The sequence below is a fragment of the Vitis vinifera genome, chromosome 11, assembly GCF_030704535.1.
Source record: "Vitis vinifera cultivar Pinot Noir 40024 chromosome 11, ASM3070453v1".
Taxonomy (NCBI): domain Eukaryota; kingdom Viridiplantae; phylum Streptophyta; class Magnoliopsida; order Vitales; family Vitaceae; genus Vitis; species Vitis vinifera.
In genome coordinates, this window is record NC_081815.1 from 18,598,589 (window position 1) to 18,622,219 (window position 23,631).

At 32.2% G+C, this 23,631-nt stretch overlaps 3 protein-coding genes across 6 annotated transcripts; 1 reads left to right on the forward strand and 2 right to left on the reverse strand.

The window, feature by feature from the left end:
- Positions 1-5: 5 nt before the first annotated feature.
- On the forward strand, positions 6-5,204 carry LOC100261636 (uncharacterized). The gene is made up of 2 exons (XM_002270016.4): positions 6-684; positions 4,966-5,204. Exon 1 carries the CDS (start codon positions 59-61, stop codon positions 665-667), a length of 609 nt encoding a protein of 202 aa, XP_002270052.1. The 5' UTR covers positions 6-58; the 3' UTR covers positions 668-684; positions 4,966-5,204.
- Positions 5,205-5,302: 98 nt separating this feature from the next.
- Positions 5,303-6,302, reverse strand: LOC100256536 (ribulose bisphosphate carboxylase small subunit, chloroplastic 3). Its single transcript, XM_002270081.4, has 3 exons — positions 5,935-6,302; positions 5,720-5,851; positions 5,303-5,633 (listed from the first exon to the last, which is right to left on the reverse strand). The coding sequence occupies exons 1-3, from the start codon at positions 6,079-6,081 to the stop codon at positions 5,403-5,405; spliced, it is 510 nt and encodes a 169-aa protein (XP_002270117.1). The 5' UTR covers positions 6,082-6,302; the 3' UTR covers positions 5,303-5,402.
- A 1,806-nt stretch (positions 6,303-8,108) lies between these two features.
- Positions 8,109-15,612, reverse strand: LOC100251391 (VIN3-like protein 2). 4 transcript variants are annotated; one of them, XM_010658541.3, is made up of 5 exons: positions 15,572-15,612; positions 15,186-15,267; positions 13,258-13,948; positions 9,811-10,130; positions 8,109-9,550 (listed from the first exon to the last, which is right to left on the reverse strand). In XM_010658541.3, the coding sequence occupies exons 2-5, from the start codon at positions 15,202-15,204 to the stop codon at positions 8,364-8,366; spliced, it is 2,217 nt and encodes a 738-aa protein (XP_010656843.1). In that variant the 5' UTR covers positions 15,205-15,267; positions 15,572-15,612; the 3' UTR covers positions 8,109-8,363. The 4 variants fall into 4 exon arrangements, with proteins under 4 accessions (XP_010656843.1, XP_002270335.1, XP_010656842.1 ...); XM_002270299.5 differs by having other exon boundaries at positions 15,429-15,601; XM_010658540.3 differs by having other exon boundaries at positions 15,423-15,601.
- Between the last annotated feature and the right edge of the window lie 8,019 nt (positions 15,613-23,631).

Below are 23,631 nucleotides of genomic sequence, written 5' to 3' on the forward strand. Positions count from 1 at the left end.
AAAAAATAATTCTTTTATCCCTTCCGCCTAAACTCAGAGAAACTCGAGCCAGTGTCCCATGGCCGACCGAGACAGAGGCCGTGACCGTGACCGAGACCGAGAGATCCGAGAAAAGGATCGGAGACGAGACAAAGAAGAACGTGACCGTGACCGCGATCGCAGCGTTAAAGACCGCGACCGCAGCAAGAGGTCCCGTACGCCGGACCGCATCAGGTCGCGGCACGCGCGCTCCCGCACTCGCTCTCCGGACACTCACCGCTCGCGGTCCCGCTCCGCGGACAGGTCGCGACGGCGGCACCGCAGCCACCGCACGCCCTCGCCTTCCCCGCCGCGGAAGCGCCACAGGCGGGGGGAGGACGAGGAGAAGGAGCGGCAGCGGGCCGCGGTGGTCTCCGACTTTGTTGACGGCATCGCGAAGGAGCAGCAGAAGCAGCGGGGCACATCGGAGGGCGGCGACGTCGGCGGCGGAGATGCGGAGATGGATGCGGATGAGATCGAGTTGATGAAGAAGATGGGGATTCCGTGCACGTTCGATTCGACGAAGGGGAAGCCGGTTCCGGGGGCGGATGTGAGCGGAGTGAGGTCGGTGACGAAGCGGCTGCCGAGGCAGTATATGAACCGGAGGGGTGGGTTCAATCGGCCATTGCCGGCAGAACGGAACCGCTAGATTTAGGTTTTATAAAGGTTAGGGTTTCAATTTCTCTGATTATGATAAATCTGGTATGAGACCTAGGCTAGTTCAATTACACTACTGAATTTTGCCTCTTCTTGTGTTTGGAGTTGTATGCTTATGAGAATGGATAAAATAGAATTGCTTCTGTTGTCATTTTTCATGGTGGAAGTAAAATCCGAAGTGTAGGGTAGATGATTGGTTACTTTAACTATGCAAATCTGCTTGAAGTTATAAAGCTTTTCTATATATTTGAGTGTTAAGCATGAATTCGTCTATTGATTAACATCGAGCGAAGTATATCAATGATTTTTGTTGTGGCTTATAGCATTCGGTCTCAAATTTGTGTTTCTTTGTCAGTACTAAACACTGGTGTTTACTATCAAAGCTTCTTTGTTTGTTTGTTTGTTTTCTGTTTTGAGTTTCATATATGTTTCCTTAATTGTCCCATTTAGATTGAGTAATTTTTAGGAGCATAACCATGAGAATGAAAATGAGGTAGCTGTGGGTAATGAAGGCAGTTCTAGGTGAACATGTGATGATGAGAAGTTCATGTTCGTCATGGGAGAAGGTGTCATTATGGGAAATTGTAGAAATGAGGAGTTGTTTTTTGTTATATTTCTCTTTTTGGCTTGCCCACTTGGTGCTATTGGGATACATCGAGTATCCTCTTGTACACCCTAGAGTACACGCCCTTTTTAGATGCTTTTAATACATATTTTTGTTTTGCCTAGCAACGAAAGAAAAAAAAAATTGTCCATAGAATCTGCATGATATTGTATTCGCAAAAAATCTAAAAGTCAAAGTTGAGAAAAGAAATTCAAAGACTTTAACGAGCTGGAGCATGGTGAAAAGGAGTTTGAGAGGTTGAAAAAGACTGAAATTGAGTTAAAATTGCTGATTGAAATTGTGATTATAATTTATAACTGATATTGTGTAGAATAATTTAGTCAGGTAAAATCTTATCCTTGAAAGGCTAACACTCATTGTTTTCCTTCAATTCAACTTATTGATGATGGGTTCAGATGGATAATAGATTTGATATAGGAATATAAGTTTTCAGAAAGATTTTAAAGGTAGGTTATTTATTCTATAAGAAGCTATAATATGCCATCTTTGGGGATGCTACAGCCACTAGTGCAGATACTCATCCATCTGCATAGAGTTGTTTGAATAATAATGATGGGGAAGACACTGCTGACGTAAACACTGAACTGAATTAAGGGCCTAGCCTGGATGGATTGTGCATCAATCCCAGAGCTGGTCTGGCTACCTCCCCTGCTATCTTTGTGAAAGAATGGCTACTTGTTTATTGTCTTCAACTTCTACACTGTTGTCATATAGAGAAGCTCCTATGAGGATAATGGAAAGGATCTAACTTTCCTTTTGTCTTTTTCGACCTCTCATATTATCGAAAAACAAAAAACAACCAAGATATTCTAGCATTACTAGACATTGCTTATTTGGCACATAATGATTTGACAAGTCAAAGGCAATAAAAGAAAAGGAAAGTTAGATCCTTGTCATTCATACCAAGGTTCCTAGGTATGATTAGGTAATCACACTTAGGCAAAAGGCAATCATACCCTCAAAGAAGCATATAATATATGTTAAAAGCTTTTATTAAAATTATAGTTCTCTGTTTTTAAAGATGACATGGGTATATATAGACTCTTATGACTCTCTTCCTTAATAGGGTAATTTTCCTAATTCCTTATCTTCCCTTGCAAGAATAGGAAAGGAATATTATTTAGAAACTGAAAGAAATTTTGGAAAAAAAAAAAAAAAAATCCTAATGCTAATAAAAAGACTCAAAGGAGTAGAAATTTGAGAAGAAGTCAATTACTATCTAAAATAAAATATAAAATAAATAAATAAATAAAACCTAAGAAAAATTGAACAACTGAAAAATCAATCCTACTATAATAATAATAGTAATAATAATAACTCTAAATGGGACAAGGAAGCCAAACCACCCTTGTCCTTTTTTTTTCCTTTTTTCTTTTTTGTGAATAAACCCTAGGGGTTTATTCCTCATCAGATTGGGTACTGATGCTAAGTGATCACTAGTGCATTATGTTACTGTGATTTCCTGTTTTGCCTTACAGTGTGTCAAGTTGTAGTAGGCATTTATGTTTATAGTTAGGGCTTTTGCATAACTGTATGGATTGTAAAAGTCTATGCATGTTTATTATGACATTGCATCATGCTTTTGTTGGGTTAAGCCTATGTTTTATTATGGATGCTAATACTCACTGGGTTATATCTATGAGTTGTAGTGCTCTATGCTTCAACAATTGTAATATATTGACATGACTCAGGTGATGATTTTGACGAGTTCTTATATGACTTTGGCTTATGATGAATAATCTGGGACCTATTTGTCTGAGCCAACATTTAGGACCTCTAGGCTTATAGGTATGAACAACTCATTCAAGTGTTGAGCTGCCATGGGAATAAAAATGTTGGGATTGCTTTAGGATGAAAATAACATGTTCATTATAATGTACTAAACTGGAAATAAGTGTTAAGGATTCATGATATGTTTCTGTAGACAAACAAGTGGTCATTTTCTTGCACAACCAAACTCTATAATTGCCAAGCAACTGCATCGTGCAAGAAAAACAATGTGTCATCTCTTTAAGAAGGTGCCATAAGTAATAAGTAGAAAGAAATTCCCCTGTGCTGCTTCAACACAATGTCAGAAGCTTGGTACTTTTTCGAACTAATCTTCTTTAACTAGTTATAGTTTCCCATATCTAGCTCCTAAGGCTTGCTCAAATGGCAAGAGATCGGGGTAGGGACAAAGGTTGGAGTTTGATTCAAGTCAAAAGAAGAAACAACAAAAGCAAAAACAGAATACTAAAAATAAAAAACAAGGGTTACATATCAAAGCACAAGGTATACAGTTTTTCATATCCACATTCATGTATCCTTCTAATAATACCTTTTGGCTATATTTAGTTGGTTGGATACAACATGAGATACGATAAGATAGGGGATAACATTTTTATCCCATGTTTGGTTGATGATGGAATAGAATAAGTTATCTAATCACTTATCCTATCAAGTGTTCAACCAAACATGATATAGGATAAGTGATAGAATATATATCCGCCCTTTTTTTTATATCCCTTTTACATAGGATGTGTTAACTCTAAGCTAAGATATAGAATATACATATTCCATGTATTATAAATTCATTTTTTTTATATTACTTATTTTGCAAAATAATTTTTTTTATTATTATAAGATCAAATTTGTAGTTAAAAAATAAGAAGTAAAAAAATATTTATAAAATAATATTAATATATGTATTATATATTTATTATTTATAAAGTTCAAATATTTTAATCACAATTATTATTAAATGTAAGATAAATTTTATTTTTTAAAATAGAAAATATTGAAATGCAATATAATTTTTATTTTAAATAAAAAATAATATATATATATATATATATATATATATATATATATATATTCAATTTTATTTTTTTTATTCATTTTACAAATTAAATATAACATAACATATCTTATTGAATATGCTGTCTTAGGTATCATGTGCATTAGATTTAATATCCAATAATATCATATTCCATTAGAAATAATATTCTAGGATACACATTTCCTATCTCTTAAGATATACATACCATATCATATCTTATCCCGTCAATCAAACGTAACCTTTATAATTAATAAAAAATTTCTTCATCCATGGAGGATATACCCATATTAATACACTCGATCGAACTAATGAGTAGATAACATGTGGTGTGAAAGATAGAAGCCACTTGAAACAGAAGGTCTGCATCTCTTCATTTGATTTGTGACTCCAACATGTCATGGCTGGGTGAGAGAGAACTGCAATGTGACTGATACAGAAAATTTATTTTCTGAACTCCTTCATGCTGACTTTATTCAAAATTTAGAGTGTTCTTTTGGGTTATCATGCATAAAATGATTTGTCTGCCAGTTCACAACTTGTGGATGAATATCAGTAGAGGGCCTTACAGGTGGTGGATAAGTTGCTGCTGTTCCTTTGAAAATGGCATGTTGTGTGTTTAGGTGGGTGTTATACCAACAATCAAACCCTTCTCTTTCATGGTAGATGTGTTTTACAAAAGTCAGTGCTTAGCATCTTAAATTCAAGCATGTTGAAGATATAGGCTTGTCTGTTCCATGAACAAGCAAATAACAAAAAGAACTGAAAAATCTGGCAATAGAATACATGATGTGTAATGTCATTTTCATTGGATGACATGTATTCTCATCGATGTTTGCACTCTTTACAGATGCTGGAGGGTCTGCTGGCATGAATTGGATCAAGTGGAAAATTTGGATTCTCGAAAGCCATGTCTAGTATTCAAATGAAGAGGATAACATGTAAAACTACGTTACTTTTACCATTGATGATAAATTTTTGCTCTCTCTAACTCAGCTCTTGCCATCACATTGTAATTCATGCAATGGTGTATTTTGTCTGATCTTACTAAATGCTAATTGCACCTTGATCAGGATGGTGGTTTTATAATTCTTGCCAATGGACTTTGGGCATCACACAGTTTTTTGTATCGTATAAATTATTATTTTAGCTTAGCAGCATTGCATCTCCTTGGAATAAACCACATATAGTTCAACGACCTTATTCATACCATAGTAAGTTCAAAAACAAGAAAAGTTGAGCTGATCGTCAAACGCCACTTTCTGAAGGAAAACTAACTGAAAAGCCTTAGCTGCAGGTGGGTTTTTGAATGACAAAGGCCATGCACTGACCCTGGTGCTCATTGTCAAATGCCAAGCAGCGGATATAAGCATTTGGGTACGTTTTCTTGCACTCATGAATCTCATTCAGGACTTGAGAGGCATCATTGCACCCGAACATTGGCAGCTTCCACAATGTCCAATACCTCCCGTCGTAGTAGCCTGGAATCTGGCTGTTCTTCCTAAATACATATCCCACCTGACATGGAAACAGGAGAAACTGGGCTTATGGTATGTTTTGGAAGCAATTCTAATCTGTCAAACTATGATGAAAGGGGTGCTCACTTCGTCAAATTCAAGGCAAGGGATCCAACCCTTTTTGAGCATGTAGTCTATCTCCTTTGCAATCGAGTCATCAGAGAGAGGAGGAAGATAAGAGAGCGTCTCAAACTTCTTGTTATTGATTGGATTCCATGTCTGTAGAATTAGAGAAAACAGAACTATAGATAGAGCCTGATAGATTTTGACTGGTTTTGGGTTCAGAATTTAGAATACATTACCTTCATGCAATGAGTTTTAGAACCATTTGACACAGTTTTCCGGCTCCATGCAACCGAATCCTTTGCCGGAAACAGCTTGGGCTGGTGGGGCTTCAACCCAACATAGCCGAAACTTGTGACCGGACCTGAGAGGATTCCAGCTGCCATCTTCCTCTAGCCTAAAAAGAGAGCGAAACAGAGGGGACAGGAGAGCACAGAAAGTGGCAGTTCAAGTGATTAATAGTTTATTAGTTGAAAGTGACAGAAATGGTTGGAGAAAGAGACAAAAGCAGACGGCAGGAGCGTTGTGAGGTAAGATTAGGTGAGTCCGTTAGGGTGAGGAGTGCTGAGAAGGCGATGAAGTCGAAGTTATGGAGAGTTTGTTTAGGCCACTTGGCTTTGGGTTTATCACCATCTCCAGGCTTTCACCTCCTTCCTCTGGCCGTGACACACTTGGCGTGAAGACGAAGGCTTTAGGAGTTAGTAGGACCCACCAAGTAATGGTGCCAGGGAGGAGTTTCTGCTGCCAACCCTGACACCAGACCCCCATCACAAGCTCAGACGACGAATGTCTTCCGAATGGAAATACATGGGAATGGAAATATAGGAGAACTAATATCAATGTTAAAAATAGGAATCAAGGTTCTGGCAAGTGGGATTCAGTTTCCATAAGAGTCGACTTTACAAAATAATGAATGGGAAATGAAATGGATTTCTCATTCCATTCTCTATTTCAGTGTTTTTGTAAAAGAGGGAAGTCACAAATTATACAGTCAACTCTTGAGGTGCATTTGGCACAGTAAAACTTCGTTTATTAATAGTCTCATTTAAATACTTTTTTTTTTTTTTTAAATCTCAACTCGGTCAATGCACTAAATTAATAATTTCCCTAAATGCATAAGATAATGATTTTAGAAATCTTATGAGTTTAAGGAAATATAAATTAATAATTGATAAAATACATAGAAAATAACAAACAAAAATTTATGATATGTTCTTCCTAATATACGAAGCTTCTTTATTTTTTCAAATATTAAGGGCTTATTTGTTAATTATTTTTGAAAATAATTCTGAAAAATAGTTTTTAAAAATGGTTTTCAAAAATTATTTTTTGATTTTTGTAGAATAAAAGATTGTTTGGAAACCTAAAATATTTTTAACCTATCTTTAAATATATTTTAAAAATATTTTTTATATCTAATGTTTTATTTTTAATTATTTTATATGTTTGTATAATTATTTCTTAAAATAATCCTTAAAAATCAAATGAAAATAATAGAAGACAACTAAATAATGTTATCTAAAGACACTTTGTTTTTTTGTTTTGGAGAACAAAAAAATGTTTTAAAAAACAATTCTCAAATAAGCTCCAAGTTTTGATATCATATCTTCCTTTTAAGAGTTTTTTTTTATCTTTCACATTTAAAAATTATTTATTCTTTTTTAAAATCTTATAAGCTTCTATGTATTAATTTTGTAATATAACACTCTATAAATTAATAAATATTTATTTAAGATAAATTATTAAATTATTCATTTACAATAAATTAATAACCTTGACAATAATTTCTCTTGATACTAAGAGTATTATTTTATAGAGGTTAAGTAGGAAAGTAAGACGAGAATAAAGATTAATCATACTATCATCTAAAAAAGAAATCAAAATCGTAATCAAAGTGAGATTTGGTTTTCATAGCAACAAACTTTTATTCTTAGACTAAAATGTCAAATAATTCCTATTTAAGAAAATGACCTTGCCTTTTTCAAAACAAGAAGAATAATGTTTTTAAACAAAAATACTTTTTATCAAACATTTTTTTATAAAATAACATAAGAGGATTTTTTTTTTTTATCCATATGAGATTATATTTATGATTTTAAAAAGATCAAGATTATTTTCAAGTAGTGAATATTTCCACTTTTGGCCCAAATGTCTCTTTAAAAAGCAATTCAAAAAAAATAATTAATGAAAATGAAACAAGAGTGGGAGATTGGACATCCCCCATCCATAGAAGAGAAAAAGGAACAAATTAAAGATCAAAAGAAACAAGACATCTGAAAAGTAATCAATAGAACAAAGCAAACAAACCCTTGGGCCTTGGTCGAAATATTTCACCTGCATTGAATGGATTATGATATAGAATAGTTTTTAGAGCTAAAAGATTATCCCAAAAATACAAAAAAATAACATCAAATTCATAAAACAGAATGGTATTATCTTTGAATGAGACAGCCAACTGCTCTATAAAATAGAATTAGCTCTAAAGATTCTTACATCAAAATAAAAATGGCAAAGGACAATGATCAATATAAATAATGATAAGTCTAAATGAAGAAATGTTAGAAAACATTTTCTGGGGATCCAAAGAATCACAACTACTACACAAACCCTGCTTGGATTTGTGCTTAAAAATCATTGAATGCAATTGCAGGACCCAATTCTGAACCTGTCAATGCCACAGCTTCATACAGAAGCCGGCAGGCACGACAGATGATCTCTTGCTTGAGATGGTCTCCGAGAAGGTATCGATGAGCTGCTCTGCAAGTGATGCTGGATCTTCGATGAGAGTATCAACAAACACCTTCACAATTCTGACCTCCTGTGGAGTTGCTCTCAAGCTGTACCAGGTCAAGAACTTCTGCCTGAAGTTCTTCTCGACGTGACCCTCGCATTCCAACCATCTGATCACCTTGACGTAGTACTCAAAGTCCCTGTCAGAAGGTCCATTCGCCGCACATTCCTCATCCTGTCTTTCTGCGCTTCGTTTCTTTGATGAGCTGCCAGCTTGGGGCTCGTCTCCCTTTCCAGACCCATCGTCCAGATCCATGGTGCTGGGTTTAGGCCTCCCATTCCTCCCCAGACCGTCCTTGAAGATTTCCAGCTTGCAGGGAGTAATGGGCAGGCCAGCTTCCGAGCTACCCACGAAGGGCACGCATTCCATGCCAGTCCGAACAGGAGTATTTGCCTCCTTATCAGTGCTCATCTCCTCTATGATCTGGCATTCGAGTGAGGTCTTGTTGTCAGGTTTGAGGACTTTAGGCATTGAGACAACAACCCTCAGATCGCGTTCATCATCTGACACAAAAACTGAATCTGCTGGGTTTCCTTCTTGATCAGTGCCAGTGCAGTTCGTTGCTTCATTAGACAGATTTGTAGAAACAGTTTTGTCAGTGCCCTTGCAGTAACCCGGATAATTGTCCTCCCTATTCTCATTCTGGTCATGGTAGGGAGTAACGTTATTAGTTTCGTCTTCCACAGAGGAAGGATTGGATAGGCTGCTACAGTTGGTGGCGGGGCTTTGACTCCTCTCTGCTACCAAACTCTTTGGGATGTCATCTCCACTGCTGCTTGTCGAGAACTGAACTTCACCCATGCCTAACTCTCTTGTGTCCTGGAAGGAAACGACCTTGAAAACATACTCTGTGGATGGAGTTAAATCAGAGAATGTAAACCTCTTGTTGGGTGCCAACATAGTACAAGCAGGTTCGGCAGGATACTCCAAATCGTTAGACTTGCGATGCCATAATTTGTAACTGATCACATTGTCTGTCGATGAATCTTCTGAACCCAAAATCACAGTGAGAGATGTTGAGCAGACATCTTCAAATCTGATGCTTGGAGCTACCAAACCGGCATCTGCAATATTGAATGGCATAAAATGGTTATTATCACCATTTAATAGGAACCAATATAAAGATAAAAGCAGTTCATCCATATGAGGAAAATTTTCCATGAACATGAATGATGAGGAAATGGATAACTTGCAAGTCAGGGTTTTCACTGACTAAGTAACAAAATAAAAATTAAAAAAAAAAAAAGTAAATAAAAGACTGGAAGGTCACTGCTTTCTCTGATGATGGGATGGTTCTGGTATCACATTGCTAAGAGAAAATTACCTTGGATCTTAGGGCCGGGTGCTGGACGCGGGTGAGAGTTTGAGAGCACGGAATCCAGTGACTCCAATGCAAGGGCACACAGCCTCTGAACCTCTGGGCCAGAAGAAAGCCTATTAACGATGCCCCGTGCTGTTTTTACAGGTAGACCAGTTAAAGGACCCACTTCTGCTTCAAGCTTCTTGACAGCTTCCTCAACAATTTCGTAAAGCTTCTGGTACTTTTTTGTTCCATTCAGAAGCTTTTGGCTCAAGGAGACTCGGTAACATAGTATGTCCACTCTTCTGGTTTCTTTTGCCATCATCAATTGTTTTCTCCAGCATCTGCATAAGAGAATGAATCCAAATCAGATAGTTTCAACTTCTCCGGGGTACTTGAAAAAGAAAAAGTGCCAAATTTCCAATATTGCACTTCATGGGAACCCCAATTAGGACTCAAGTCTAAACCTACTTTGAAAAAAAAATAATAATAGAAAAACCTGCAACCCAGAGATAGTCAATAACAACATGGAAGGTTTTCACCACCATCTGGATTTTTTTTCCAACCCAACAGCAAGACAGCTACCCCAATTGCCAGCACCACCATCTGACAGTATCCATCAAATACCAAAACCATTTTAACATGGTTTCTTAGGATGTTCAAAACAACAGGCATCCGCAATGTTAACAAACTTAATTAAATCACCTCATATAAACTGAAAAGTAAAAATCAAAAATCAAAAATGGGTAGGGTGTTTAATTATTAGAATAAAGAAAAAATGGACTACCAAAAGGCTTAACAATTGTCCTGCAATGTCACCAGAAATTGGGAAGGATGGACATTGACAATGTCCAGCAAATTTGGATTGCCTCTAGGATTGGGATAGGTTACCTATAATATAAAAATAAAAGCACTGAGAGAACTGCCCAGGGTTTGCTCAACAATCTGTTTACTTTCCAAAGACGAGAAAATCACCAGCCAAACAAGGGAGAAAGAGAAAGAGGGGGAGGAAAGAAAACAGAGCCTTTTTAACTAGGGAGAATTCAGTACAAAAATAGTTATGATAAATAGAGAAAGAAAAAGAATTCCAACATTGATGATTTTACCTGGGGTGAACAAGATGCAATTCACCATTTTTTACATTTAATGGGAAACCCACAAGGCACACTCCATAGGACTACCATGGATACAGTATATCCACTACTAGGAAAACTAATGCGTACATAATCAAGGGCAGCTTAAAAAACCAGAAACCTACCAAGTGGATTTCATCCTAGTCTCTGGTGACAAATGCCAATACTGAAATCTTGCACCTAGACTCTTCATAAGTAGCTTTTGAGATTCTCAAGGCAAAACCTACCAATGCTGTCCCTGAGGATACTTGGGGTGGAAGAGATGAAGAACAAATACAGCCGGTTATCATGTCAAAAACATATAGCAGGTTTTCCAAAGGCTGTACCATGTTAATTCCCTCTTCTCCATCAGCAAGAATAGTGATGTCTCATATGATATCTATGTCAAAGAAAGACAGAACCATTTCTGAAGGTTGCAATTCTTTGTGGCAACACTAGCCAACACATGAGATAAAGGCAAGTTATGGTGCAGGCCAAGTCAAACTAAACTCAAGGCAACTATTGGATAATATTGATTTTTGACCAGAGTCAATCATGGTCTTTTTAGAGAAAATTACATATTACAGTTTACCCCAAATAAGAAAGAAAAAATGAATGTAAGGTGATAGCGGATCTTCTATGATACAAAAAGCTGATAATGGAACAATAATAATAGATAAATGAAAACCAATAGGAATGCCAAAGGGATACAGAAAATTGGAACAGCTCCCAAGCGTAGGTACCCAAAGCACCCAACTTACATTATCAAGATGAAAATAAATGTCATTCTAACAACTTGTTTGGCTAAAAGTAAATAGTATCCTATGAGACTTATAGCAGGACTGAAAGCTCATGTAGGAAATTGAGATAAGCAAGAAAAGAGGTGAGCTCTGATTCTCAAGTAACACAATCAGTCTAGCTCAACCATTTCTTGAAATGTTGTAAAAACTTCTCCAGAAAACTCCAAACGAAGCTCCATAAAATGCATAGAACCTTAACTCTATAGGGCTTTCCAATGGTATTTAATTGACATAGTCACTCTACCAGATTAATACCCTTTTTCCCCTAAAAGTGCCTTGGGAACTAATTCTCTCTTTCCCCTGAATCTTGGGAAATTAATTTAAAAAATTGATAAGCTACTGTCTCAGAAAGAGATAGATAGATAGAGCAATATTACACAGAATGAACCACAATGATAAGATAAATTTCCTTCAAATATAAAACTTGAATAAAATCAAAATGCCTATAAATTTCAGGTAAGAATTGGAAATAACAGGCAATGCATGCACAGAAAGGTGAAAGTGGCTAGGTCTACGGAATCTCCTATTCCTCTGTCATATGTGCTTTCACACATGAGCACCCACACAAGACCTTGTGCAACTGGATCCTTCATGTCTGTGCATACAAGCATGTGCAATGTAAAAGCTTATGACTGGATCCAAGGATGAGCTGAAAATTTTCTTTTAAGGCATAGGGATAAGCAATATGTGGCACAATACCGCATTGCACACTATCATGTTAGAAAGTACCTATATAAAATTATAAAATAGATAGCACAAAGCAAATATGTAATATGCCACCTGCTAAAGGTAAATTGCACTAAAGTGTTAAATGTTTGGCTGTCACCTATGAGTAGATTGGAAATGAACCTTATGAAAAGCAAAGATATATTCAATTTGATTAAAGCTGACCTCAGGGCACCGAAAACCATCCATTGAACATAACCAGATCCTACAGTTGATCTAGGAAACAATATCAAGTGCTTCACCATAAATTATGTTCGACCACAAAAATAACATATATTTTGACTTGATGCTGAAACTCAATCACATGCACTGTTAAATCCAGCTGACAAGATAAACTAGAAATTTTATTTTACAAAAATTATTAAATAGTAAACTAAATTACAAAAAAAAGAAGAGAGGGAGAAAGAGTTTATATTTATGAAGTTATTTCTCATGCAAGCCAAAATAAATATTTGTTTTGGTAGACAAATAAAAAATAATGAGCCTCCCTTACACCTTATCGGCAGCACAGGATATCAATAAAATTGGCAAAAGACATTCTTTCATTCCCTACGGATCTACTGGACAACACCTAGCAGAGTGGATTTAAACATGTGTGCCCAAAAAAGGAGCTAATGATAGATTCACAACATAAAACACAGGCAGTGAAGTTGCAAACTTCAAAATGAAAACCAACATGCTTTTGACATATGAACAAGTAAGGACAATTAAGAGCAAGCAATATTTCAAAACCATATGAAAATGTTATGATACAAACTATATAAGAAAATCCTAATTAAAGCAAATTTTATTCAATATACTAGAAATAGAAGATTTGTGCAGAAGAAATTTACCCGAGCATATCATTCACTTTCCCACAAGATACACAATAAAAGCTCCCATCTAGTCTCACATGCCGCCCATCCTTTGCAATGCCAGATTTTTCATGTTTAAAAGCACATTCAAGATGACATGACATGCCACAGGAAACACCTTGAAAGGGAGGATCCGAGCTGCAAGTTAACCACAAGCTAGGATCCTTGTTGTCATCGTATTGATGACAAATGCAGCATGAACACCTCTTGCAAAATTCATATTCTCGACTTAAGTTAGCTCTGCAAGCTAAGTTTTTGCAGTATATAGCATTGCCTAAATCACCATCACCATTACTGATTGAATGATTGTTTGCCGCAACAGGTAATCGAGAAGGGTGATCAGCTTTCCGTTGCCTCTTGGAAGTTCTTTGGTTAGTTGCAGCTGAAGGCTGTGATTCATGATTTATTTCATGGTTTGTAACCACCTCTTGCTCCACTGAATTCTTTTCAGAAACAACTCTTAGAAGGTGTTCTATAATTTTCAACTTTGTCAAGCCGGTATATTTCCTTTCTTTTCCCATCTCTGCACACAGGATCTGTAAAATCTCCTGACGGCTCCATGACTGTAGCATTTCAGGGCCACCACGTGACCACTTTGAGACTGCATAGACAAGTTCTCTCTTTTCCTCCATACTCAACTTATTGATTTTTGATGGATCATACACAATGCCTGAAGTAATAAGGAAAAAAAATTATAGAATCAAACTGATCAAAAAAGCAATTTTTTTCCAAAAATAAACACCCATAAAATCTCCCAAAAAAAAATAAATTAAAGAGAAAATTTCATGACATAATTATCAAAATCCTCAAATGTCTTTTTCCCAATTATGAAAATCTGTTCTGATACATTTCTATGTCTCATGTCAAAAAGAAGAAAACCAGAAATAGAATAAGAAAATAAGCCAGAACTCTTGGAGAAAAACAAACCAATATTGAATCCAAATCACCATCATATCCATCTCCATTTCTAGCCATGAGATACAAATTTCAGATCTTATTTTATTGTCATTAAAAAATCATGAATCAATCAAAATAATAACTGTTTGTGTACTAAAATATGGTTGTCTTGCATTAACAATGACTTGGATTAACAGCGACACCCCAACTACATTGAGTGGCAATTTTGCACGACACTCCCACAACACTGAATGAAGATTCCATTGTGGAATCACTCTTCCGATAGGATTTCTATTAAAATAAAGAATTATAGGCTGATCTTCATTTGACTTTGAAATGCTTGTGCCTCTGCACTTCTCCTAAAGGGTGCCACATGGGTTCATTGATGTGGTGGCATCTCCGCAGAATACAACCCGCTCAAATGATGAAAAGCTTACTTCTTCCGCATAAAGTAAGTACCCACTCCACATAATGAAGGGATATAATAATAAGAAGAGAAACCACTGCCATTTTTATTGGCAGATTCATGGCAGCCTACCAACTCATAAAGTTACTTCAAAAATGAAAACAAAAATCTAAAAATTCAGCACCCACTAACAATAATATCAAGAAAAATAATCACAAAATGTTGGATGCCATCGAAGGCAAGATGAACCCCAAACCTCAATCAATAAAAGAAAATCACCGCCATAAAAAAAAAAAAAAAAAAAAAAAAAAAAAAAAAAAAAAAATCAATAAAAGGGTAGCAACAAGTACCAATTTTTCCCCAATACCCTTCAAGACCCAGAAACAATAATCAAAACCAAGACATCAGAATCACAAAAACCACAACATTCATCAAAATCTAACCATCATGGAGATTACAAATCCATCAAGAGATTCAACTTTTATTAACCCTTCAACACAGGAAAAAACACATCAACCAATCAGTGGCCAACCCAATACCAGCCTCCAAAATAAAAATCAATACAAACCCAGAAACAAATTGAAAGAAAGAGGAAGAGGGTTACCCTCAGAAGAAGAATCCATAGCCGTAGAACACCACCACACTCAGCCCACCACATTACCACCAAGACCCCAACTTTTGTGAACCTGCAAGAGATAAATCCTGAGAACCACCACACATATACAAAAAAATAATAATAATAATTAAAAAATTCACAAAAATTAAATCAAATCAAAGAAAAGAAAAAACAAAACAAAAGGGGGTGATGAAAGATAGAGAAGCCGAAGAAGAAAAGGCATACAAATACCAAGATGGAATCCATGAAAAAAAAATGGGTCCTGATGATGGGGTTTTCAGGACCCGAAGCAGCAAAGGGAGATTCGAAGAGGCCTAGAGAGAGAAGAAGCTTAGGTTAGAGAGAGAAAAGTTGCAAATAAATATGAAGGGTACCATGAGAGAGAGAACCAAAGCCGCTGTTGCATGTCATCTTCTTTTTCACTATCTATTTATATTTTATTTCTTTTTTATTTATTTTATTTTATTTCTTTTTATTTTTTATTTTGGGGGGATTTTTTATTCTGTAGTGGAGTCTTTAATCTTTTCCATGGACCTCACTCTTCCTCGATCAATAAATCATTTTGATAAACTTTTGTTTTTATTTGAAATTTTGTACAAAATTCAGAAAAATGGTAAAGCACAATTAAATATGATAAAAGGGTGATGAAAAAGACAAAATATTATAAATTATGAGCTTTATTTAAAAAGTCGTTAATAATAATTTAGGTAAAAGCGCCTATTATAAATTAAATATTTGAAAAATAGCTAACCAATTAACGGTCAAGATCTTGATAAGGGACCCACCTAAATGGGTATTTAGCCAAAGGGTTATAATTAATTTTATTTTTAAAAGAAAGAAAATCATTTTAAATTTAATTATTAAAAATACAAAAAAAAAACCTTTTCTTATTTTTTATTTATTTTTCAAAATTTTATTTTTTAAATAAAAGAAATTTATGAAAAAATATTAAAAAAAATAATTAACCCAAGAGAAATGATGAAGAGACAAGAGGTCCACATCAATAAGGGCCCACCCATTTGGGTACAAGGGTGTCAAGGATAATAAAAACTAATATAAAGGACTAATAATATCCCTTTCTAATAATAAATATATTCCTACTAAGAAATATTATATATAAAGAAAACAATTTTTTTAGGAAAATATTTTTTTTTTTAAGGTGATTTGAGGACTGAGCAAAAGGGAAAATTTTATTTGGGATAAAGTAAGGAGGCAACTATGAGATTAGGCTAATTTTATAGGAGGAAAATGAAAAAGGGTTGAGGAAAAAGAGGTAGTGGGGAGAGGAGGGTGTAGGCACAAGCAAGAACTTGCCAAAAGGGGAAAAAGTAGGGTTTTGAATGATTTTCTTAAAGGTGGTTGCTCACTTATTTCTCTAATTATAATGCTTCCCATGCCTTCCCATTCTCATATGACTGGTTTTTTACTTATCATCTCAATGGACAACTCACACAAGCCATCACACACTCTCTCTCTCTCTCTCTCTCGCTCTCTCTATTTTTCTTGTTTTACAAGAAAATAAAAATTTTCATTATTATTATATAAATACTTATTACCTTTTTAATGTACTATATTAATAATTTTTTAATATTACAAATATTTATAGATTAAGATTATATTCGACTATATTAGACTAAAAACAGACTTAAAATTATTTTTTATTTTTTATTTTTGCGTTTGATAGCGGATCTATGTATGTGGATTTTTTATTTTTTGTATTTTAAGCTATTATTTAACTCTCTTTTGTTTTTCATTTAAAAAAAAAAATCATTCAAATGTTACTCACCAATTCAATTTAGAATGTTGATAAGGAAATGAAAAAAAAAAAATGGACACCATTCAATAGTTGAAATTTTGAAGGGTAGATGGGGAAAAAGGAAGGATGGTGGTTTCTTATAATTGAATTTTTTTATTTGTCTTTTTGCTAATCTATTTTTAAATTAAGGGCTATATTTTAAATGGTGGGAGACCCACAAAAAATTTAAAAGAGAGAATGAAACAAGAATTAAGCTTCTATAAATATATAATAAAATATTTATGGAAATAAACCACCCCAATAATGTTTTCCATACTAATCTATCATAGATGCCTTTTCAAAAGGCCCCTTAGAAGGGCATACTAGTAATTTTACAAGGTTCATAATATTAAACCTTTTAATATATTTTAAAATTTTATATAATATTTTAAACACGCATATTGTTAAACTACAAAAATTTAATATCTATTGTAAAATCATAAATCACAAGCCACAAACTTAAGATTTATATAATATAAATTTAGATTAATTTCATGCAATATTTAGAACATATATACTAATAAACTAACGAGTAACAATAAATAAAATCACGTACCACATTGTTTTTTACATGCATATTATTAGATTTGAGTAACTCAAAAACATAAGGTTTGTCTTATAATTGTTTTTTAAAATAATTTTTTTTCTAAAACAAAAAAATAGGAAAACATGTTTAATAACTAAAAAATGTTTTATATTTTTTGTTCATAAAATATAAAATATGCAATTTTATAAGAATATATTTTAATTATTTATAATTATTTTCACTTGTTTTTTTAGGGTTGATTTAAAAAATAAATATATAAACATATAAAATAATTAAAAATAAAACATTAAATATAAATATAATATATATATATATATATATTTAAAAATATTAAAAACATTTTAAATTTCAAATAGGTTTTGTTTCACAAAACATTAAAAAATAATTTTCAAATATTATTCTCAAAAATTATTTTTTAGAATTATTTTTTAACTACAATTACGAGACATGATCTTAATCTTTATCATGAAGTACAAATCATGAGTTAAAGAGACTCAAACTTGAATCAAACTCAAAACCCTAATATGATATTAAACTAAGAATGTAACTCAAAAGATAAACCTAGCAACTAGATAATAAACCCACAAGGAGAATAAAACCAGCACACACATAATAATATCTAATAATGGGGCTAAAGAAAAGGGTTGTCTTTTTGTAAAATTGAATAAGACATGTAAAGGCTTATCCTCAACAAAAACGGTAGGCTTGTAGTATTCATGGAAAAGGAGTAGTTGGGTCAGTGGGTGACCTCCACACTCAGTACTTCTTGTCCCATTTCTAATGTGTGGTCAAGCTTGTTGGGACATTGAATATCTATTGACACTTCATATGAATATATATATTTTTACATGCAGCTAGCACCCATGTTTAATGCTCTTCACAAGCTGTCTCTGCCACTCAGTCTATATGTATGGCAGTTCTCCATGCTGGTTTCTTTCTATGGTTGAGAATAAGATTCTATTATCTTTTATTTTACTTTATTTTTTGTGGTGGATGGATGAGTAAAAAATGTTTCATGTACCTGTTTGAGAAGGAATAGACATCCATGGTTTGGAATGGTGTTATCGTTTTTCTGGTCTGGTTTTTACAAGGGTTAACCTAGGTTTTAACCATCATATAAAAAAATGGAGAATATTGTATGGATGTTTAGTGTTTACTATAAAACAAGATGGTAGATGCCAAAGTTTGTCTGGATATATTTAATGTTGTTTATTTTTTAAAAATAGAAACTTTTGTAAATAATATAAACTTATTTTATTTTTATAACAATTCACACTAATTAATCAAATCATATGGATATTGTCTCTGTTGGGTCTAAAAGGGTCCTTATGACTTTAAAATGTGTTTACAAAGTTCCCTATTCAATGTGAAATCGTTGTCTCCCACTAAATTATGGGGCCAAACAGATAGATGTCATTCTTTATTTTATTTTTATAACAATTCGCACCAATCAAATCATATGGATATTGTCTTTGTTGAGTCTAAAAGGGTCCTTATGACTTAAAAATGTGTTTACAAAGTTCCCTATTCAATGTGGTTACAAAGTTCCCTATTCGATGTGGAATCGTTGTCTCCCACTAAATTATGGGGCCAAACAGATAGATATCCTTCTTTGAGTCAAATAAACCTCAACACTGGAATCATTTGTAATGATTCACTACCAACTTTGTAGATATTATCCGTTTTCAACTAAAAAAAAGTTTTCATAACTTTAAAACAAATTTACAAATTTAAGAGGAACTCATATTTATACAATATTATAATTTTTCTTCTATCTCTAATGTGGGATGTGGGACATCACAATTTCTTTAAAAAGTATTTTCAAAATTTTTTAAATTTGTGATAGTAAAAAAAAATTTAATTGGTCATTTTTTTAAATTTAGTTTTTAAAAATTGTTATATTTTCAATGCAATTTTTTAAAAAGTTTTCATATTTTATATAAAAATTACTATTATTTTTTATTTTTAAAATAGAAATAGAAAATCTATCCAAATGGATACTAAATTTGTTGGGAATGTCTTTGTTATTAAGTTCGAGCATGAGGTTTTATGAAATAAATTATTTCTTTGTATTGCCACTGTTAGTTTAATTTAGAATACTTAAAAAATTATTGTTAACTAAGTTTCTATTATTATAAACATATTTTGAGAGAAGATAAGATATTACAACTGTAGTTTATGCTTATTTTTTTTTGTATAAAAGTAAAGTTTTATTAGATTTATACAAATATTTGGGCACATCTTTAAACCATTAATATGTGATAGATAAAATATGTTCATCTTTAAAATGTTGGAATAAGAAATGAAAAGGAGAAATGAATGAATTTTTTATTAATTATTGCATAAAACAAGAGTAAAATATTTATCTTTCAAAAAAAAAATCTTACATTTATAAGAATTTTAATTCTTTTTAATAGAAGATTTTATACCATGACTCCATTCATTTTCACTCTCATACTCCTGAATATCATATTAAGGTATTAGTTATTTTTTTAACTTTTTGCTTAAAGCAATTTCTCTTAGATTTAAAATAGTTTTTTTTTTCACTTTTTGCTGATATGTTATTTATTTTTTAAAAAAATTAATTGAATAAAAATATCAAAATATTTTATTTTTTAAATATTAAAAATAATATATTTATTTTTTTATTTTTTAATATTTAATAAAAATAAAATATTATAAAAAACAACTTAATACTTAATACTCAAAAGGATTAAGTTAAAAAGATAAACAACTCCAAATTCTTTAAACACAATTAAATTTGATATGATATTTTGTACAATAATATTGACCCTACACATTTATTTATTTAAAGTGTCATTCAAATGATTAGAGGGCATAATTGCTTACCCAATGGGCTTACAAAATGCCACAAACTGCCCTCCAACCCACCTACAAAGATACCAACCAATAAAATCCAAACTATAATACATAGGGGGGGGAAAAGGAAAAAAGAATTCAAACAAGAAAGTTAAATCTAGGTTTTAACAACCCAATTAGATATCAGCACATACCACAAAACTCCAATACTTGTGGCACTCCCATGTTACTCTCGATGCACTAAACATTATAATATAGACAAAGAAAGTGACAAATGCCTAACAACTCATGAAGGAAAGAGAATAGAGAGAGATAAGGAGCTTGTAATTGGAGAGGTAGACGGACCATAATTTTGATTTGTCAAAAGGGGTGGTTTTTGAAATGAGTAGATGGAGAATAGGAAGGATAGGTACAGAAGTTTAGGTTTTTGTTTTGATGTGTTGGGAGTGACAACAACATCATTTTGTAATTTGGATTTCATGACATGTGGATTTGTGATCCAATGGAGCATAAGGGGTTTCTTTATCTTTTCATTTTTTTATATATATATATATATATTTTTTTTTTTTTTTATTTGGGGTTGATTGGGACTCTCATATGAGTCAATGGGTGGCTTAAAAAGGACAATTTGGTGCCATGATTTTGCGAAATGTGTCAAATGCATGGCTTGAATAAGGTCAAGATTGAGCCCCTTCAAATGGGTTTGGCTCACTTTTTATGAAGATATTTTTTCTAAATTTAGCATTTTAAGAGTAAAAGGCCTTTTGTAATAGTTTTCCGGTCAAGAGCTAAATTAATATTAATAATATAAAAATTATGTTAAACATAGATAGCTTCTAACATAAGTCAAAATAGGGACTTGTCTTTTAATTTGTATATTAAATTCTTTGATTAAAAGTATTTCGATTATTATATTAAACTCATTTTTAAATCATAAACTCTTTTAATAAAATTATTATGTTTTTTATATTAAACTCTTTTTAAAATTATAAACTCTTTCAACAAAAATTAATTAACCAGATATAAGAATTTAATTTTTTTCTAAAAAAAAACCAATTCATTGTATTAAGAGTCAATCCAAATATAATCCAGATATCTTGCATTCAAGTAGAAGATAAGAATGTTGAAGTAGATATAATTCAAAAAAAATTAATTATCTAATTTCTTCTTATTTAAAAAATAATAATATACCCCTTAAGGATTTGGCCTTTTTTTTATTTTGGAAATGCAAATAAAGTAGAGAATTTATTCTATTTTTATTTTCTATTTAAATTACGTAAATATACATTATTTTTTAAAAAAAAATTTAAAGATTAGAATAAAATTTTATCAAAATTTTTATATTATTAAGTTTACCCAAATATTAAAACGAAAATCTTATATCCATTTCATTCCTAGAATTAATTATAGAAAACATGATATTTGTTTCTAAATCTAGATGTAGACAAGCCATATGGGATTGGTTTTATTAATATATTTAAGAGAATTTAAAAATTCAAAGATCTATGTATTTACTTAATATATTTAATTAACAAAAAATTATTATTTCCTACATTTTAAGAAAATTTAACACTTAAAAATTTTAGCACTAAAATTTCAATTTTAGAAAATATTCTCAATTTGTTTTTTGGATGTGTTTTGATGATTTGATTTCAAGAGACAAAATATCCATGCATGAAAAGCCTGAACATCAGCTAAAATACAAACAAAATTAAAATTAAAATCAAACTTGTCCAAAGGATGGGGTTGAGGTAACTTCCTTGAAAAGTCATATGAAAAGAATCCAAGATATTATGCATAAAAAAATTTTAAAATTAAAAATTAAAAACTAAAACATTATATTAAGACCTTTTGCCACATATTTGTATTTATTTAATTTAATAAATATTTATTGAATTACAATTATTTTTAATAATCATAAGACGTGATTTCATTTTTTTCCATAGGTCTCGATAAAAATCCTAGATCTTGAAAGATTATGATAAGAAAGTATCATTGATTTCTTGATGCTATATTTGAATTTAAAGTATCATTTCTAGCAATGATGACGTCTTCGTTAACACTAAAAGAAAGTAGAAGCATTAATATTTAATTACATTTTATTTTGTGAAAATTTTCTCTCCATAAAGTAATGGTCATTCCAATATAAAAGTAATAATGTGACCAAATGATTTAGACTTAAGTGATGTGACCTAACTAATCAAAGTTATCTTGTCTATAAGATTTTGAGCATCTTCCTTGCTCCTTCCATTCTAAACAAAATCTTCTTCACTTTTATCTTTAGACCGAAGATTTTTCTCATTACAATCTTCATAGTATGCTCTATTTCTTCTCTTCTTTTTTCTTTTTTTCTTTTTTTTTTTTATTAAATAAATTAAAACTTTTCACTATGATTATAATTTGTAAAATTGTTTGTTGATTTTATATGATTTGTAATATTATGCATGAATTGAAAATCTTATCAGACATGAGGAAAAGATATTTTATAAAGTTATTATGTTATTATCTTTAATCTTATACCAATCTTATATATTTATTATGATGAATGGAATATAAAAAATTTACATTCATATTTTTAATGTGAAGGGAGTTAGATTTCTTATTTTCATTTACAATTATTATTCTAAATCAAAATTTAGGGCTACTTGAATTGAATAATTAAACTTGATATTTTTAGTCTACTTACAGATCTATGTTGGACATCGTAAATTATCTTGCAAAATATTTTTTTATCCCCTTCTCCAATATATTTAGTGTATAATAAATTTTCTATCTTAGTGATATGACGCTGTAAAGATTGTAAGTAAAAATTGGTATTATTATGTTGTTGGATAATAAAATTTATGCTTTCTAGCCTTATGCTTTATAAGGAGACACTTTTAGTTCTCTATTAATCTCCACAATCCTTCTTGGAGAGTGAATAATGTAAACACTCTTTCTTGAAGTCATCTTATATAGCTCGAAAGTATTTTCTATTACATTGATGATACTAATAATCTACATTACAACTTATTAGTTCTTTTTTGTAATAATCCTTAAACTAGAAAAAAAAAACTCAAAATGTATCTTATTTTCCTTAAATGCTTATAATATCTTTCATGGATCCATTTTCTTGCATTTTGAGAAAAAAAAATTCAAAAAAATGAAAAACAAAAAAAACCATCTTCGTAACCACTTCAATTAAATGAGGTAAATTTATTTTTATTCTACCATCAAAGAATTGTTCAATACTTTTGAACACTCCTTATTTTCTATGGGTTTTTGTGGTTTGT